Raw genomic sequence first — 18764 nt, 5'->3', positions numbered from 1 at the left:
TCCCCAGGAGGCCCCAAGATGTGAAGGGGATCCCAGGAAAGCTTTCTTCTGAATCTGTCACCCCATTCAATTAAAAACTTTCATTTTGCTTTACCTTATAATATGTGGGTGCAGCGTCCTAAGCACTTGAGCCATCTTCTACTGCTTTTCCCAGGTGCATTAGCAAGGAGCTGGATTGGAAGCGGAGTAGCCAGGACGTGAACTGGTATCCCTATGGGATGCTGGTGTTGCAGGCAGTGGCTTCACCCACTGCACCACAATTAGCCCCACTGCTCATCTTTGATGTTGCTGTTGTCCATCTCTATATAGTGGCTGAGATCTTTGTTTTGGGAAGTTTCAAATCACTCATAAACAGGTCAAGATTTTCAACCCAACCCTGTTGAAAGAACTTCTGATTAGGAGTTTTTGATAATCAATTTGGGAGAAGAAATACAGTCTTAACCTGGACCTTCCATGGCCGTGAGGTCGTGGGAAGGACCTGGTCCCTTGTCTCAGATGGTGCCTTTAAGATGGCATCTTGGCCAGTTCTCTGCTCTGGCCTGGGAAAGCAGTAAAAGATGGCCCAAGTCCTTGGGCCCCTGCACCCACGTGGGAGACCTGAAGGAAGCTACTGGTTCCTGGCTTCGGATCAGCGCAGCTCCGGCCATTGTGGCCATCTGGGGAGTGAACCAGCAGATGGAAGACCTCTCTCTGTCTCTATCTCTCTCTGTAACTCTGTCTTTCAAATAAATAAAATAAATCTTTAAAAAAAAAAAGATGTCATCTTGGGGGCTGGTGCTGTGGTTTAGCGGGTAAAGCCACTGCCTGCAATGTTGGCATCCCATATGGGTTCGAGTCCCAGTTGCTCCACCTCTGATCCAGCTCTCTACTATGGCCTGGGAAAGCAGAAGATGGCCCAAGTCCTTGGGCCCCTACACCCACATGGGAGACCTGGAAGAATCTGGCCCCTGGCTTTGGATCGGCACAGCTGTGGCTGTTGCAGCCAGTTGGGGAGTAAACCAGTGGATGGAAGACCTCTCTCTCTCTCTCCCTCTCTCCTCTCTCCTCTCTGCCTCTCCTTCTCTCCTGTGTGACTCTGACTTTGAAATAAATAAATCTTTAAAAATGATGGCATCTTGGCCATTGCCGTGGCTCTCTGGGGTCACAACCACTCATCTCTCTGACAGGGTCCTTACATTCTTCCCATGACTTCAAGTTTCCCAGAGACAGCTGGGAAGAGTATTCTTGCCCAGATAAGCCCAGAGGTGTTCTGGAAGAGCCTGTGACCCCTTGCACCCACAGGACAGCTGGAGGATTAGTTCTGAAGCTGGCTACGTCAGCGTGGAGACAAAACAAAGTCAGTTCCCCGGGCACCACTTGGCAACAAGAATGTTTCCAGTGCTCACCCAAAAGTTGCTTGGTTACAGGATCTGAGAGAATTAGTGCTGTGCAAAACATTAGATGAGAAATGGTAAGCCATTTAAAAATTGCTGTTTAGAGCTCATGAGAATTTCAGGAGATGAAAAATTTGAGAGTGGGAACTTATCCTGGGTGAAAATGACATTTTATAGAGTCATTAATTTGAATAAATTCACATGCAAAATGGAACAGATTCTCCATAGTGACTGTAGAAGGCGAAAGGCTTCTTTTTTTTCCCCTTCTTAGGGTATTTTTCTCACTAATAAAGAGTATTGGATCACGGTACAGAAGGAGAATCACAGTAATTATGTGAGACTTGGTAACTGGCAATTTCGGGCATAAAATGAGGTTTATTGCTGTCTGCTGTGGCAGTGGTACAGGCTGGCTTAATTAAACATGGCGAGAAAGGCATGGTGAACAGAGCTAAGTAAGAGTTGAAAAAATTTGACTTTTTTTTTCTGCTGGCAAAATGCAAGAATTTCTACCAGTGGGGATCTCAGGTGTGGCCATGTGGTTGGATCAATGGGTGATTTGGAGCTGTATTTGAATACGATGGAGAACGTGTCTGTGTAGTAGATGTGTGTGTGTGTCTGCCCACGTGTGTGTGAATGCACATTTATATCCTGGATGTGACACTATTGTGTGGGAAGCAGGCACAGATGGGTTTTTGCAAGAGCTGCAGTGTCTAGCCCTGACCGTAGATGGGCTAAGATGTCTTCATGAAATTCTAGAAAGTCTGTGTGTGAATGTGGGAAGGCGCTGCTAGCAGATAAGCGAAGTGTCCTCACCCACAAGTGTGCTGTCCTCTTGATCCATCCTCCACCTCGACACATAACAGGTGGCCGATGGTACCTACTGTGTCGTCTACGTGCAAGCCTTTCAACATCACTCAGGGCCGAGTTTTCTGTGCAGGGTATGGTTGCTGCATTCTCGCCCCTGGTGAAGTCTCCCAGGGCCCAAGGCTGCTATGAAGCCCTGTGTTCTCGTCTCCCTGACTGAGTCTGGTCTCCTCCCCGCCTATCCGATATGAACAGTTTACTCCTTCTTTTTGCCTCTGTGGGGTTCCACAGCCATGTCTCAAGCAAGTTTACCTGCTTCCCATGATTTCCCTGTCTTTCTTCCCTACCGTTTAATCACATATTTAACCATTTCTTCTCTTTGGCCCTTGTATGCCAGGATACATGGCATTAACAGTAATGCAATGGTATTTTTGGAGATCATTTTTATGTTTTGTTACGTGGACCAGTAGGAGCTGTTTATAAATCCAATAAACTATCTTTCACCTTGTAGTTACTGCTGCTTGGTGATGGCAGACCAGTTGGCACCAGTTCTGACTTCACGTTTCTCTGTCATTGGGTTTTCTGATCACTATTTGCTTTATTCTTATTGTAAAACGAGTGCATCATCTTCTAGCAAACTTACAAAATACAAAAAAAGCATAAAAGAGCATAAAGAAAAGTCTCCTCCCAGATTGTCCCTCTCTCAGTGACAGTCAGTGTTAATGTATCAGCAATTCCCTTCTCCACATTTTCATTTGGTTGCCATTGTCCTGTGTGTTCTTAAAATGCCTGCTTTGTTTACTGAATGTTAAGAATAGTAGTGCATGAAAGTATGTCCTAAATTTATTATAGATCAAACAGCAAATTGTGAACATTACACAAATGTAGACAAATGTGTTGATACCCTAAATTAGAGGACCTCAAACAAAGCTCTGTTTTTAGCATTGTCTTTTTTTTTTTTTCTTTTTTTGACAGGCAGAATGGACAGTGAGAGAGAGAGACAGAGAGAAAGGTCTTCCTTTGCTGTTGGTTCACCCTCTAATGGCCGCCGTGGCCAGCGCGCTGCGGCCGGTGCACCACGCTGATCCGATGGCAGGAGCCAGGTGCTTCTCCTGGTCTCCCATGGGGTTCAGGGCCCAAGCACTTGGGCCATCCTCCACTGCACTCCCTGGCCACAGCAGAGAGCTGGCCTGGAAGAGGGGCAACCGGGACAGAATCCGGCGCCCTGACCGGGACTAGAACCTGGTGTGCCGGCGCCACAAGGCGGAGGATTAGCCTAGTGAGCCGCGGCGCCGGCCAGCATTGTCTTACTATTGCATGTGCTTGGGCTACATCGAACGTTTTCATTTAATGAAAGTCACAGTTTTCTACTTGACAGGCACAGAGCAGCTGGACTGACTTCTGCAGAAGCTAGGGAGGCATCGAAACAGCAGAAGGCAGGTTTTGCTTTTATTTACGATTCTGGTATTGAGTTAGCAAGATCAGAATTCAACACTTACTGTCAGACCTATTGAACACTGGAAGAAAACACCGCAGTTTGGGTCAGCGGCTCCTGCAGGGCAGGAGATGCCAAGGGCAGCTCTGGACAGGAGCAAGGCCTGAGCAAGCTCGGCAGACTCCATTTTGTCATCTCTTCCAAAGCTTTCTCCTTCCCCGTTTTGTGATTTTCTCTGGAGCTGTTCTCATCTTGGCAGCTTGCTTCCGGAATGACTGTCAAGTTCATTTCTCACAAGAAGTTTGTATCGCTGAAAGCGATCTTTGAAATGTTGATATTTACCATGCTGTACGAAGCTAATGCCTCGTCTCTGATGCAAGTGAAATGCATATTATCTTGCAGAGAGCTTGTATTTTTGCATCTTAAGACTCCAAGAGTCAGTGTGCATCGTTTCAGCTCTGTAGTTGGCTACAAATAGTTCATTTTGAGAAATACAGTGTTTCAGATAGCTGCTCCTTGAAGCAATAAGGCCTCGGTCAAGTGGAGAAATACAGACTCTTCTCTTAGCTTCTCCACCAAGCAGCTGGCTGGCCATAAGCAAGACCCTTCACCTTTCTCATTTTCCTTGTCTGGAAAACATGAAGATTGGCCTTGGGCACCACACAAAGGCTTTCTAGCTGTAAACACTGATTCTTTGGCTGAATGTCAAGGTGAAAACCCCAGAATAAGGCTTTGAAGTCTCTTACAAGAAGCATGGAAAGTTGAGGATGGGAGTACTTTTCATAGCTTTGGAGGCTTAGAGGCCCTGTTGAGTTTAGTCCTCGCAGGGTTCAGCAACACACGATTCATAGACAGCCCAGTGCCTATGTATTGCTGCCCTTGAGCTGATAATTTTAGTTCAATGATTATACAAGCACCCTTATACAGCTTGATTCTGGCCTCTTGGCCTGCAGAGCTTACAGTTTACCACTGAGCTTGGGCTTTTGTAGAAAAACCTTGCAATCGCTGGTCTAGCACATCCATTCAGGATTCTTCTATAAGTAGGAAAGGCTGGAGAGGTGAGAGGGTTTGTCCAAAATCACACCATGGTTCAGTGTTGGGGCTGGGCTTGTGCCCTGGGTCTCAGATTCCTGGGTCACGTATCCTAGAGGACACCGTGCCCATCTCAAATGACTCAGCTACTTCTTGTTAGAACCGTTAACCAAGAGACTACATTTATTTTTCAGTCAAATCCAATGATCAAAAGAGCCAACTCCATTATATATAAACACGGGGAATCTGTGATTCAGTGAGAGCGCTTTAATGTATTGGGTGGTATTCAGGCTTTGGTCTTCTACCCCAGCAACAGGACCCTGGTTGCTCCTTGAAAATGTCCATCACCTTGAACGAGGGATGAGAAGGCCGGGGACCAGGACTGAGTGTGTGCAGCTGATGGAATTCTCAGCAGAAGCAGGCTGTAGGGAAAAATCTTCCCTCTGGAAGCTTGGCACCTCCCTCCTGGGAAACATGGCCTGATTTAGAGTTGAATTCATTAAATAAAGAGTGGCTGGTGGCGGGGCTGGTTGTAATTACTCATTTGCGCACAGTCTAGGGTTGTGGTCCTGTAGTGCAGGAGATTCAGAAGCAGAGCTTCCCAAATCGTTGTGTCTGTCAGGTCGCTGTTTCGCTGCTGCATGCAGCTGTTAATAATTGTTTTAAAGGATGCAGCTGGGGTAGGAAAGAAGCTCTCAGTCGGAGTCCTCTGAAGTAATCCAGTGACGGTCCTTGAGGGCTGGGGCTTGAGCCGGAGGAGAGCGTTGTCAGTGAGACCAGCTGTGATCACCGGAGTGTGCTGCAGGAAGGGGAAGAGGCTTTGCTTGGCTCTCCGGCAAGTAAACACTCTCACCGCTTCCTAAGAGACCGCAGGGAAGAAGCAGGGAAGATGGTGCTGCGTCCAGTGTCGTTAGAAAGCAGAAGCCGGAAGTCCCTGAGCTTTAGATGCATTCTGCAATCAGTGTGGGTTCTGTCTTGTAACGCTTTCATCGGTAGTTAGTATTAAAGAGATTTTTTAAAGATTTATTTATTTGACAGAGATACAGGAAGAGAGGGAGATATAGAGATAGAGTCACACACAGATACACACACACACACACACACAGAGAGAGAGAGAGAGAGAGAGAGAGAGAGAGAGAGTCTTCCATCTGCTGGTTTATTTCCCAGAAGGCCTCAACAGCCAGTCCTGAGCCAGGCCAAAGCCAGCAGCCAAGAGCTTCATCTGGGGCTCCCACATGGGTGGCAGGGGCCCATGGACTTGGGCCATCTTCCATTGCTTTTCCAGGCACATTAGAGGGAGCTGGATCAGAAGTGGAGCAGCCGGGACACTAACCAGTGCCCCATGGGATGCTGGCATTGCAGGTGGTGGCTTTACCATCTATGCCACAATGCCGGCCCCAAGTAGATGTTCTTTGTGATACCCAGGCTTAAACTGGGGCCGGTTCTCACAGCTTCTCCCTTCTTGCCCCCCTCCCCTGTCTTCTCTTCAGTACCACTTACATAGAAGAAAGCCTCAGACAGCATATGCTAGTGCCATTCTTTTAGGTCCACCTGTTAGGGTAGGTCCTTGACAGTCCCAGCCAGGTTTAGAAAAAGAGGTTCTGGCCAGTTGGTGCAAAGCGCTGTTGGACGTGTCCACAGGCAAGATGCGATGACTGATACCGTATCTATCCAGTGCTGTGTATACAGAGCTGCAGCCTCCTGCTTGTCTTGGCTGACGGAGAACCGGTTTCCACAACCACGGCTTCCGAAGTGAGGTGTGTGATGTGCCGTGGGCTCATATAGCAATCCACTGGATTGAGATTTCTCATGGTATTTTCTTTTTATCACCTCCTTGTAGAAATTGTATTGTGTAGGTTTTATAATGCATATAACATAAGAAGATAGCTATTCACATACCTAATTTATAAACATATTTTATTTATTCATACGTGTGCACACATCTATTTTTCTGTCCAAAGATTAGGATGTGATCGCTGTCCATCTTACATCTGAGTCATACACAAAAGACAGGGTGTGTTTTGAAACTCTGAGATCGCTGCTCCTGCCAGAGCTCCAGGCTTCTGAACGAGTTGTGACATCCGTCTGCCCTGGTTCTGGTGGCAATGTGCCATTTTACACACTTTGGGTCTGTTACTCTTGTAAACCAGTGTTAATAACTGGGTGCAGGTGTGGCCTTTGCCGTGCTGTTGGTCCGTGTTGTGCCACTTTTATTTAAACGTCTGACGGTGGCCTAGGGGTCCCAGTTCACATGGGTGCTGGACTGCACCTGATCGGAAATAGGACACAATATTAGTGGGGATTCTTTGGTGATGGAAGAGAGTTGCACAGAGATGAGGGGATTCATTCATTCATTCATCATTCATCCGATAAACATTTACATCCTACCTGGCCCTTGCTGGACACTGACTGTGCCTGGACCTTATTCATTTTCCATAAGGCAAGATGAGGTGAGTGATGCATTTCTTCCCCTCCCTAACTGATTGTAATAATTTCCCTCCAAATTGTGACTGTTCTTGCATATGTCCTTTTGAATCATTCATCTTTGTTTTTTTTTAAAGAGGATATCTTCTTTTTTTTTTAACTTTTATTTAATGAATATAAATTTCCAAAGTACGACTTATGGATTACAATGGCTTCCCCCCCATACCGTCCCTCCCACCCGCAACCTTCCCCTTTCCCAAACCCAAAGAGGATATCTTCAAGGGCCTTCTTTTTCTTTTTTTAAAAAATATTTATTTCTTTATTTGAAAGTCAGAGTTACACACAGAGAGAAAGAGAGGCAGAGAGAGAGAGAGAGAGAGAGAGGTCTTCCATCCACTAGTTCACTCCCCAATTGACCACAATGGCCGGAGCTGAGCCTATCTGAATCGAGGAGCCAGGAACTTCTTCTGGGTCTCCCACGCAGGTGCAGGGGTCCAAAGACCTGGGCCATCTTCTACTGCTTTCCCAAGCCATAGCAGAGAGCTGGATCAGAAGTGGAGCAGTCGGGACTTGAACCAGCACCCATATGGGATGCTGGCACTGCAGGCTGCAGCTTTATCCACTACCACCACAGTGCTGGCCCCCATCATTGCCCTGAAAGTAAAAGGCACAGCCATCTTCTTTGTAAATGAGAGAAGTGCCCAGCACCGTGATCTCTAAAAGCAGGCTTCCAATTTTTTCTGTTTCTTTTTCCAAGTGGCAAATTTCCAGCATAAAATTGAAAATTAATGGCAGCAAGTTTAAAAGGGAATGTGAAATGAATCTTTTCCCACTTGGAGAGCCCTCACTTCTTTTAACATCTTGTCTCCTCTTAGAGGAGAAGTCCAGTGGGGGACTTTGTTAACCCCCAGACGTCTGTTTCCACATTGGAAATGAGAAGATAGCAGATGCTTTGGCCGAAAGAGAAGCAGAGAGCGGTTTTCAGGGTGGCCCTCTGTGCTCTGAATGTGGACTGGGATTTCTCTATGAAAGAAAGGACTGTCTTTGCCTTGTGGTCTTGCCAGTCCCTGCCTGGCCCCCTCAGCTGTGTCTGAACAACTTGGCCCCTACATACAGACTTGTCTCTGCTCCGACTCCAGGACTGGTTATACCCTTGCCTGGGAGAAACCAAGAAGCTGAGGCCCAGCCCTTAGACTGAGGTCTTCCTGCTCTGTTCCTACGGCTGGCACCAGGCCAGCCTGGCTGCCTTTGCTGAATCCCTCCCTGTGTGGTCCCAGTGCTATACTCCTTCTGGACCTTGGGCCTTTCTCCTTGGGCAGGCCCGTGTTCCCGACCCTGCCCTAGTGCCTCAGGCTTCATCCTGATCTGCTGACTGACAACCTGTGTGGGTGCCTTCATGTCCTGTGTCCTCTGGGCCGTGTTCTGCCCTGTCCCCGCCCCCCAATGGAGTAGGCTGTTTCTCAGCACTTGCGTTTCCTGAATAGCAGAGTCTGATTTTTGTTTTTATAAAGAGAGAGAGCCCTGAAACTCAGACAATGAAACTCATTCTGGTCTTTCATGTTGGGACCCAAGCACCTGGGCCATCATCTGCTGTCTCCCAGGATGTGTGTTAGTAGGAAGCTGCATTGGAAGCAGAGCTGGGACTCGGATCCTCTGGATTCTACAAGGGGTGGGGTTCCAATGCAGTGTCTAACCTGTACCAAATACAGGTCCCAAGTCAGCTGTTTCAATACCTGTCATCTCCTGTCAAATGTCTGCCATTGCCCGGTGGTCATAAAATACTGACTCGTCAACTCCGTCTGCAAAGTTCTACTCCCTTTAAGCGCTCACATGTGCTCCCGCTTCATCCCCACGACTCTGCCCTAGTGGTGACCACTCCTGCCTGGTTCCAGACTGAGCCTGAGAGCTTCTCTGCTCCCACTCCTACCCTCGTCCACACAGCAACCGTGGGGATTTCTTCTAATTGGAAGTCGGATCTAATGACACAATCTAAACTCCTTCCTCTGACTTAAGAGGCCTGAATACTTTGCCCCTGCCCAGCATCTCAGGCTCTTTCTCAACCCCCTACCCCCTTTCTTGTTCATTTGAAAGGCAGAGTCCAGAGAGAGAGAGAGAGAGTCTTCTACCTATTGGTTCACTCCCGAAATGGCTGCAATAGCTGGGGCTGGGCTGATCTGAATGCAGGAGCCAGGAACTCCATCTGGGTTCCCACGTGCGTGGCAGGGGCCCAAGCACTTGAGCCATCTTCCAGTGCTTTCCCAGGTACATTAGCAGGGTGCTGGCTGAGAAGTGGAGCAGCTGGAACTCAAACCCCTGCTCACTGGGGACGCTGGCTTTGCCAGTGGTGGTTTAACTTGATATGCCACGCCTTGGTCTCTGTGTTCCCACACCCCAGCCTTCCCTTCATCAAATACGCCAAGTTCACTGGCACCTCAGGGCCTTTGCTTGACCTGCTTCCTGTGCCCTGAATGGGCTTCCTTTGGTCTGTGACGCCTGACTTTTTTATTTTTTCATCTAAGTTTCAGCTCGAATTTCAACCCTTGAGCATTCTTTCCTGAGGCTGGATTCAGAGTAGTTGCCGCAGCCTACTCTGTTGTGCCATCGTCAGGTTTATTTTCTTCAGAGCACTTGGCACTACTGAATACTCACGCGTTTATTTATTTGGCTTCCTGTTTGCTAACTGTATCTCCCAACTAAAATGTCAGCTCCCCAGGAGCAGAGTCTTTGCCTACATCATTCCCTGTGCTATTGCCAGCACCTAGAGACATCTGGCACACAGTGGAGCTAAATTAATACTTGCTGAAATAGTGAATAAATGGATGATTTCTAACTGCAGCAGGACAGCATCTGTTTATTTGGAACAAAGCATGTAAGTAGAATATTCTCCTGGGATTAGGGTTTACCAGGAGCCATGCATTTCCATTGCTTTTGTGTCTTTTTAAATTTTCAACTTTATTTAAAGGCAGAGAAACAGAAACAGGGATCTCTCTTCTTCTGGTGCCCTCCCCAAATGCCTGGAATAGCTGAGACTGAGCCAGGAGCCAGGAACTCCATCCCGGTATTCCACTTGAGTGGCAGGGAACCGAGTACTTAAGCCATTACCTACTGCCTTCCTGAGTGCAGGTTAGCAGGAAGCTGGAGTTGGGAGCAGAGCTGAGACTTGAACCCAGACACTCTGATAAGGGATGTGGGTGTCCCAGTGGCATCCCAACTGTTGTGCCAAAGGCCCACTCCCAGTATTTCATGTTTAATGGACATGTGTTACTCTGTTAAATAAATATACAACATTGCCTCTTAGCCACCCTTCCCATCACCAACTTATAAATGAGACTGTCTCTAATTTTAGCCTTGCCAAAAAAAATGAAACTTTGGTATGACAATTTTTAAAAATCTTTACATTTGAAAGGCAAAACCTAGAGTGGCTGGACATTTCTCTTGCATTTCTGACCCTTTGCTGTTCTCTTTTTGAGCATGGAGCTGGAATGTGAGAGAGAGAGGCCCTGGGCCCACTGTGGGGGTGGGAGAGGAATAAGCCCACACACTTGCAGTTTTTTGATCACACAGCAACAGCAAACAGCAAAAAGAATCCACAATTCTAGAACAGTCTGGATTTTTCCACAGGGACACCCAGATGCTCTGTTTCCTACCACCATCTGTAAAGCTATGGAGAATTATGGAGAAAAAAAAAATCAGAGCTCCATTTATTTTATGCAATTTAATCTAATTTCCTTTGTCAAGAGAAAAATCTGTAATAATGGTTTGTGCCTGAAGGGAGTGAAATAATGAAGCAGAAGTGATGGGAAAACAAATTCATCCTGTATAGAAACCAAGGAAGTAGACTCTTATTTGAAATTGTTACGGATAAACCCAGGGAGGCTGTTCCAGCTAGGACAGATTTGTCCTACATTCCATCTTTGAGAGACACCCCGGGAGACTACACTGGCATCTGAAGAATCTCAGTATCAGTAGATTGCCTTGCTGTGTCCAAGCCATGCAACATCAGGGCATTTTCAGGCACTGCATTTAACCAGGACAGAGGAAGACAGGTTTGGATGCAAGGAGTGTGAAGGATGGGCAGCCCTGGTCGGTGAGATGGTTTAAATTCCACTGCAAAGGAATTCCTCATGCATGGTTCTGAACACTGCCCTGCAGTTGTGGAATTCCTTGTCCCTGAGCTATCTCTGTGGGGGAGTTTCAGCTGGCTTTATCTATGGATGGCTATGGAAGTTTTCTTTCACATCTAGAGAAGTGGTAACCATAGGAATTCAGGTCCTACTTTTGTTCAGGGGGTTTTAGTGTGTCTTGGGCCATGGAGTAAGAGTATTTTTTTTTTTTTTGGTAGTAGATAAATCAGGAGATGGACAATTATTTTGCCCCGTGATCTATGATGGAAAAGAATGTGTGTGTATGTGTGCGTGCATATAAATTGTATTTATTTGAGAGACAGAGAAAGAGAGATCCCATTTGCTGTTATTCCCCAAGGAAAGGAACTGGGAACTCAGTCCAGGGCTTCCCCATGGGTGGCAGGAACCCAATCACTTGAGCGTCCCTGCTGCCTCCAAGGGTCTGATTAGCAAGAAGCTGGAGTCAGGAGCTAGAGGAAGGTGATCAAACCTAGGCACTCCAGTATGGGATACAGGCATCTTTTTTTTTTCCAAAATTTATTTTTTCAAAGATTTATTTATTTATTTGAAAGTCAGAGTTACACAGAGAGGAGAGAGAGAGACACACAGAGAGAGAGAGAGAGAGAGATCTTCAATCCATTGGTTCATTCCCCAGTTAGCCGCAACAGCTGGAGCTGCACAGATCTGAAGCCAGGAGCCAGGAGCTTCTTCCAGGTCTCCCATGTGGGTGCAGGGGCCCAAGGACTTGGGGCATCTTCTACTGTTTTCCTAGGCCATAACAGAGAGCTGGATAGGAATTGGAACAGCCAGGTCTCGAGCCGGCTCCCATATGCTCTGCAGGCCAGGGCATTAACCCTCTGCGCCACAGCGCCGGCCCCGGGATACAGACATCTTAACTGCTAGACCAAACACCCACCCCATAATAATATTTTATATTTAATATCTTTGTACTTGGGGTTAATAGGTGGCTAAAATTTCAGTGAATCTCTACAACCATTTTATTTAAGACTAAATCCATTACATTTTGGAAATCTGTTATTTTCCACAACAGCAAATAAAATCCATGACAGTAAAAGTAACCTAGCGGCTGCTGTTATTATTGAGTGCCTCCTATGTATCAGGCACCCAGGTATGTAAGCACCAGTATCATCCCAGGTAGGAACATTTCAGCAAGCTGGTGTCACTTGCTCCAGGCAACAGGGAGGGTTAAGTAAACTGCCAACCACCAGCAATACTGCTTCCTACTCGTAATGGTATGTCGAAGAAACAGTGGGTGATAGAAGGACAAGGATCCAGACTGTCTAAGATCCCACTGTCTTCCTCCTGAGCAATTAAAAGAGACAAAGGAATGAACATGTGTTGACAAATGATGCTGTTGAGTAACGCTGGGCAGGCACTGATCGGGGTGTATCACACATGCTTTCCTGACCAATCCTTGGAGGTACAGTTGAGGCTCAGAGCTAGAACCCAGTGGCTGCTCCAGAGACTCTTCGTTACACTTTGCTTTCTACAGCCACTTGGTTAGTCCTGTCCCTTGCCTGGGAACCAGCACTGTATCAGGCACTAGTTAAGCACAGGCTCACGTCTTTGTCACGACGTCCATGAGAGGAATTATCTCCATTTCACAGTTGAGACATCAGGGCTCCAGGTTGCTCAGTGATTTCCAGTCACCCTCAGAGCAGATGCAAGTGTATTGCCTTGCCCATCTGTCAGGACGTTTGTCATAGTAGTGGACGTGGAATTTAGGCCCGTGAACAGCTCTTATCATTGAAATCTGTTCCTTCTTTTGATTTCTGCCTGATTTATCAGTGCTTCTGTTGGCTCACTATGGAGCATCAATTCTCTTCACACAGCGTCTGCTTCCTTAGCCTCTGCACTTCCCAGGCAGGCATGGCTAGTTCTTCAGGCACACACACGAACTGAAGCAAGAGAAATAGTCAATGGTGTCCAAATGTGCTGCTGATATTGGAGCACAGTGCCCCAAACAAAAAAGGCCCTCATGACGCTGTATCATGCAGAACCTTTGGGTTGGTGCCACGTCCCTGTCTTCATTTTCTTGTTATTTTTGAAAAGTGGTAACAACACTTTTCAGACAGAGTCAAAGGTGGACAGAACTGGCTGGGACAATATAGAATTCTGATCTTGCTAGGTTCTCTTTGTCTAAACAAAAGCAGGAGAGCCACAAAAGAAAGAGAATAAAGAAATCCATGTAGGATCTCTGAAAAGTAGCAGAGAGAGGAAGAACAAGTTCATGGGAGGGGAAAATGAAAAATGTATGAAATGCTAGATATTGTGATTGACTGTAGTTCAAACAATAATAATAAAAATAATAATTTTAAAGTAATAAAAGGAGGAAGAAGGCATTTGAAACTATTGTAAAATTTTAGACTTGATAGTTAATGGAAAGGAACTGTTCTGGTGGGAAAGAATGGTGGTTTTGTTTTAGGTTTTTCAATTGGCTTTCTGTCTTTGGAAAATCTGTTCTAAGTGAGCTATCAGATCACCTGTTATTTTAACAGGATAAGTGTAAAGATTTGTTAGAAAACAAAAGTAAAAGGAATCTAGTTTTGCAAGTCTTAATTGGCTTGATTTGTGATTCTAGAATCTGACAGCTTCTGGACCACACGTGAACGGGCTGTGTTTGTGGCCAGAGAAAAAGGAGGGACCTACAGAAAAGGGAAGTCAGAAAAGGGAACCCAGCTGTTACAGCTCCCATCTGTCCTATCAGAACTTACTACAAGAGTAGGTTACAGTCTGTTGTGCATCAGGTTGGGTTGTAGCTCACTATGAATGGAGAAATCTGGAGCCAATCTTAATTTAGTTGATTATATTCCTTCCCAATAGGTCAAAGGGTGATTTCCTCAGTATTGTACCTTAGACTACTGTCATGCAAATGAGCCTGTTTGGCTTTGAACTTCTTCTGTGTTAATACAAAGCAGTGGTTCATCTAGAACTTTGGTTTGCATATTTGCTCTTTGTCATCCTAAGGATTTTCAGTAGTTCTTCAAGAACCACTGTCAGGACTAGCGAGGGAGGCCTTGTAAATAATATTTCAGGGCCCACGTTGGGGTTAGTGGATCTGTTTTATATATGAGGATGTCCTAAGGGACATGGCAAAGCAATGAAGATCTGGTGAACTTCTAGGTTGACAATGGCAGGTACTAGGTTTGAAATTTTGAAGTTTCTGGTTCATTTCCAACTTGAAAATGCACTCGTCCCTGTGAGAGTATGAATTGCTGTGCCACACCTGGGATGGAAAACCTGTGGAAGGGGAGTGGGAGATCCCTGTGAGGTCTCCAGAAGTGACTCCCCCCCCCCCCCAGGTCCTGAGCACCCCCAGCCATGGCCTTCCCCTTCCTGGACTTATGGTACAGTCCTGTCTGTTTTCCAGTACGTGTTTTTACATAGTTGAAGCCACACTGCTTATACAAATGTGCCCTTTTCACTTAGTATGCTGCAAACAGTCCTTCACATCATTCAGTTCTTAAAATACGATTTTTAGTGCCTCTATAGAACACCCCATCAGTGTAACCAGTTACACTGATAATTTAGATTGGCTTTTTTTTTTTTGCCATAATTAATGATACTTTAATAAACATCTTTGTGGTACTTTTAGTTTTATTTATTGAACTCTTTATTTGGTAGAGCCATTAAGCCTTTGACTATAATGTAAATTGAAAGCATGTTATCTCAAAAAATAAATAAAATAATGTTAAGAAAAGAAAAAAAATTTCATCAACATTTCTGACTGTTTGCTCAGAATAAATTACTGAAAGTGGAATTTTGGGCTCAAAGAATGCCATCCATGTGAAAAACCCCACATATTTTGATAAAATTTTTTCCAGAAATTCTGCATCAATTTATATTCCGGAAATGAAGTGTAATAACACAGAATTTCAGTTGACTGCTCTGAAATGTAGCTGTTAGATTCATTAGGAAAGAAAAAAAGAATATTTTTATTTAAAAAATTGCTTTTGAAGTAATGGTTACTTAAAGTAGAAAAATGCACACATGCATGCTAAAATTGTGCAAGGAACATATTTTCCTTCTGACTATCAAGCTGGGAAAAATACACCAGCAAAGAAGTATTACTGAAAGAGAATATGAGGAGCAGAGTGATTAAGCAGTTGAAATTTTTCCCACTGGAGCAGATCCTAAAAAACTGAAAAGTTTGCTCCGTGAATGCTTATACGGGGGTGCCAAGCACGTCAGATGCCCCAGATGAGCAAGCGCAGGGCTTCCCATCTGCTAGGAGTTAGAATGCACTGCTTGCCTCCTGTGAGTAAAACACATTTGCTTAGAGCAGGCAGCATTCAGTCACATCAGAGGTATCAATTGGATGCCTAGTCCAAATTGTGACTTTGCCACCTACTGCTTCATACGGACAGGGCTTTTTCTCTAAGTTGTATGTATAAGATGAAGATGTTAGTGCCCTCATGCTATGGAGGTTATGTGTTTAAGGAAGTCAGCACTTTGTTGGGAGCTGGGTTGCTGAACGTGTGCAATTGGGATGTGCTGTACATGTGTAGCACACAGCCAGCTCCGACACGAAAGAACGTAAATGATTTTTGTAGTTGCATGCTATAATGATACCACTTTGGAGACAAAGCACATTATCAAAATTAATTGTAACATGACTGGGCAGTCAACTTTTCAAGTGTTCCCATGCGGGTGCAGGGGCCCAAGGACTTAGGCCACCTTCCACTGCTTTCCCAGGCCATAGCAGAGAGCTGGATCAGAAGAGGAGCAGCCAGGACATGAACCAGTGCCCATATGGGATGCTGGCACTGCAGGCGGAAGATTAACCTACTGAGCCATGATGCTGGGCCCAATTAAAAAAAATTTTTTTTTGGACAGGCAGAGTGGACAGTGAGAGAGAGAGAGAAAGGTCTTCCTTTTTCCGTTGGTTCACCCTCCAATGGCCGCTGCAGCTGGCGCACCTCGCTGATCCAAAGCCAGGAGCCAGGTGCTTCCCCTGGTCTCCCATGCGGGTGCAGGGGCCCAAGGACTTGGGCCACCTTCCATTGCTTTCCCAGGCCGTAGCAGAGAGCTGGATCAGAAGTGGAGAGCCGGGACACGAACCAGTGCCCATATGGGATGGCAGTACTGCAGGCCGGGACTTTTACCCACTGTGCCACAGCGCCGGCCCCAGTTTTTTCCTTTTTAAAATGTGACATACATTGTGTTTTTATTTGACCACAGTGTTTAATAAAGACTCAATAACTATTTTTAAGCAAATCAAGGTGAATTGTTTCTCCATTCTGGAGCTACCCAGTTGTCTTCTTATCTGGGAGCATTTGATTCTTAGTACGTGTAAGGCTGGGGGTCGGGATGATGCGTAGTATTTCATTGTTTGTTAGAGGAGTGAGTGGAGAGTTTAAAAATAGCACCCCCCTCCCTCTGCCCTGGCCCATGCCTAGCCTCATGAGTTATTTCTGTTGGCTGCATTAGGAATCTGACATTTGATTCATTCAGTGTGCCCAGCCTCGGTCCTTTAAAACAGAATGGACAGTTAAGAAAAGGTCAAAGCCGCTATGGCTGGTGGTGGCTACCCTGGGTCGTGACAGGCAGAGGGAACCCAGGGAGACCAGAATAACCAGGATGGCAAAATGCTTGGTCAAGATCCAGACGCGACGAAGCCTTCACTTGCACCTGGTGAACCACTGCAGCGGTAATGTGTTTGTCCGTCTGCTGAGACACGGCTCTAAGATCACAGCTCGAAATGCAGGTGTGTGTGCTGCCCTGGGCTGTCATCCCACGCCTGGGAAAGCCTGCAGGCTTCCAGCTTCCTGCTTAGCGCTGGAGACACACAGAGAAGCCAGCGGTGAACTTGGTGGCAGAGGCGTTGGTCAGGATGGGAAGAGACAGGGGGAGGTTGAGAAGCTGACACAGTGGGAAAGAGAGTGAGTAAACAAATGGGAAAAGGAGACGGCGGGCGGGCGTGTTCTTCTGTTCAGTGCAAGGTGCTGTTAAGTTTCCTATGCGCAGGTGACGCCCAGTCAGCCAGGAGTCAAGGAGGGAGGCGGTGGCCGGTGTGTTCTTTCAGACTGCTCAAAGATTGGAGGAGGCAGACTGGGTGGGTGATCAACACACACACACACACACACACACGCACACGGCATTGTATAATGCTCAGGTCTCAGATCTGCTTGTCAGGGTGAGACGAAGCACTTCTTTATGTTCAAAACAGTTTCATTCATGTAAACTCTCAGCCTAAGAACTGGGATCGAACAGGTGTTCTGTTTCTTTTTCCTTGCAAAGATCATATTGTGTGTTGCTTCCGTGATTCTTGGAGTAAATATGAATTGAAATAGACATTTAAAACATCAGTGCTTATAGCAGCAAGAAGCTGCAGTTAACATGGTAGTGTACTTCAACAGCTTTGTGGAAGATGGAATGAAAAGGTAAATTTATTTTGGTGCAGAAAACTGAAATCTGTTTTTTTTTTCTAAAATGCACGTTTTCCCTTGAACCTTTTGAAGATGCTTCATATGCATGAATTTTAATTTTTTTGGCAGCAGAATAAATTTATTTTTTCATTCCATTGTCCACAAACTTTTTGAGGTCCTTTCATATAATGTTGTTTTCACAAGTTAATTAAAACAACTTTTTTTTTTTTTCTGGGAAATGTCTGGAATTGGCCAAATCTCATGTGTGTGTGTGGACTGACATCAGAATGAATTCAGATGAAATGAATTCTGTCTGTATAATAACATAAGTATATGATGTGTTCTTGTTGTGAAAGAACATGTAACAGCATAAATATATAGAATGTTTTTCTTTACCCTCGTACTCCCAGTATCCACTCTGTGAAGCTAGACACAGAGGATATGGGTATTTTTTCCATGAATAGGATTGTTTTTGGTATATTATTTAGAATTCTTTTTTTCACTTTATCATGTGAGTTGAAAGACTTTTTTATATCAGCACCTTTTAATGTACATCTTTTTTTAAATAGCTAAATAATTTTACATCATAGATACAATTCAGTTATTTAATTACCAAATTATTGTTGCAAGTTGGTATTTCCTATTTTTTGACTCTGACAAACTGCTGCAGTGAGTCTATATGAGATGGATTGGTGCAAGTGTAGTTGCTGGTTGAAGGACACATAAATTTTAACTTTGGATGCAAATGGGTGAATTATGCTCTTAAGAGACAGGTACTAACCAGGTACGAATGAGAATGTTCTTCCTCACATAATTACTGAACTTGGTATGACCAGTTTCTTCAAATATGGCAAAATGCTTGAAAGAAGAATGAGATTTACCCGTTTTAATTTCATATTTTTTACTAGCAAAAATGAGAGTATTTTCAAATGATGATGGTCTATTTACATGTCTTCTGAGAATTGCCCATTTGTTTACTTTGCACATTTTTGAGTTTTTTGTTCCCTCCTTATACATTGTAGGAGTTCTTTTATAACGTGAATATTAATCCTTTGCCTTTTATAAATGTTTACCTTTTTTCTTCCTGATTGGTTATTGGCTTTTGGCTTTTTTTATGTTGACTTTGTGACACAGGCACATTTTTTGTGTGCAGACTACTTAATTTTTATAGATTCTAAATTTT

At 45.1% G+C, this 18764-nt stretch overlaps 1 protein-coding gene across 7 annotated transcripts in view; it reads left to right on the top strand.

Moving 5' to 3' along the window:
- The window catches only part of FRMD3 (FERM domain containing 3), a 284761-nt gene that overhangs the window by 250495 nt on the left and 15502 nt on the right, over positions 1 to 18764 (top strand). Inside the window, exon 1 of one of the 7 annotated variants that reach the window (XM_008274898.4) lies at positions 16619 to 16920. The exons of the other annotated variants lie outside the window; for them this stretch is intronic. Coding sequence (XP_008273120.1) covers positions 16794 to 16920 — 127 coding nt within the window. The 5' untranslated portion in view covers positions 16619 to 16793. Of the gene's footprint in view, positions 1 to 16618; positions 16921 to 18764 lie in introns of those variants that run through there. 7 annotated transcript variants of the gene reach the window in all.

Source organism: Oryctolagus cuniculus, chromosome 1 (genome assembly GCF_964237555.1).
Source record: "Oryctolagus cuniculus chromosome 1, mOryCun1.1, whole genome shotgun sequence".
Classification (NCBI taxonomy): domain Eukaryota; kingdom Metazoa; phylum Chordata; class Mammalia; order Lagomorpha; family Leporidae; genus Oryctolagus; species Oryctolagus cuniculus.
The sequence above is the reverse complement of the archived record's forward strand: the minus strand, read 5'-3'. Positions and strand labels throughout refer to the sequence as shown.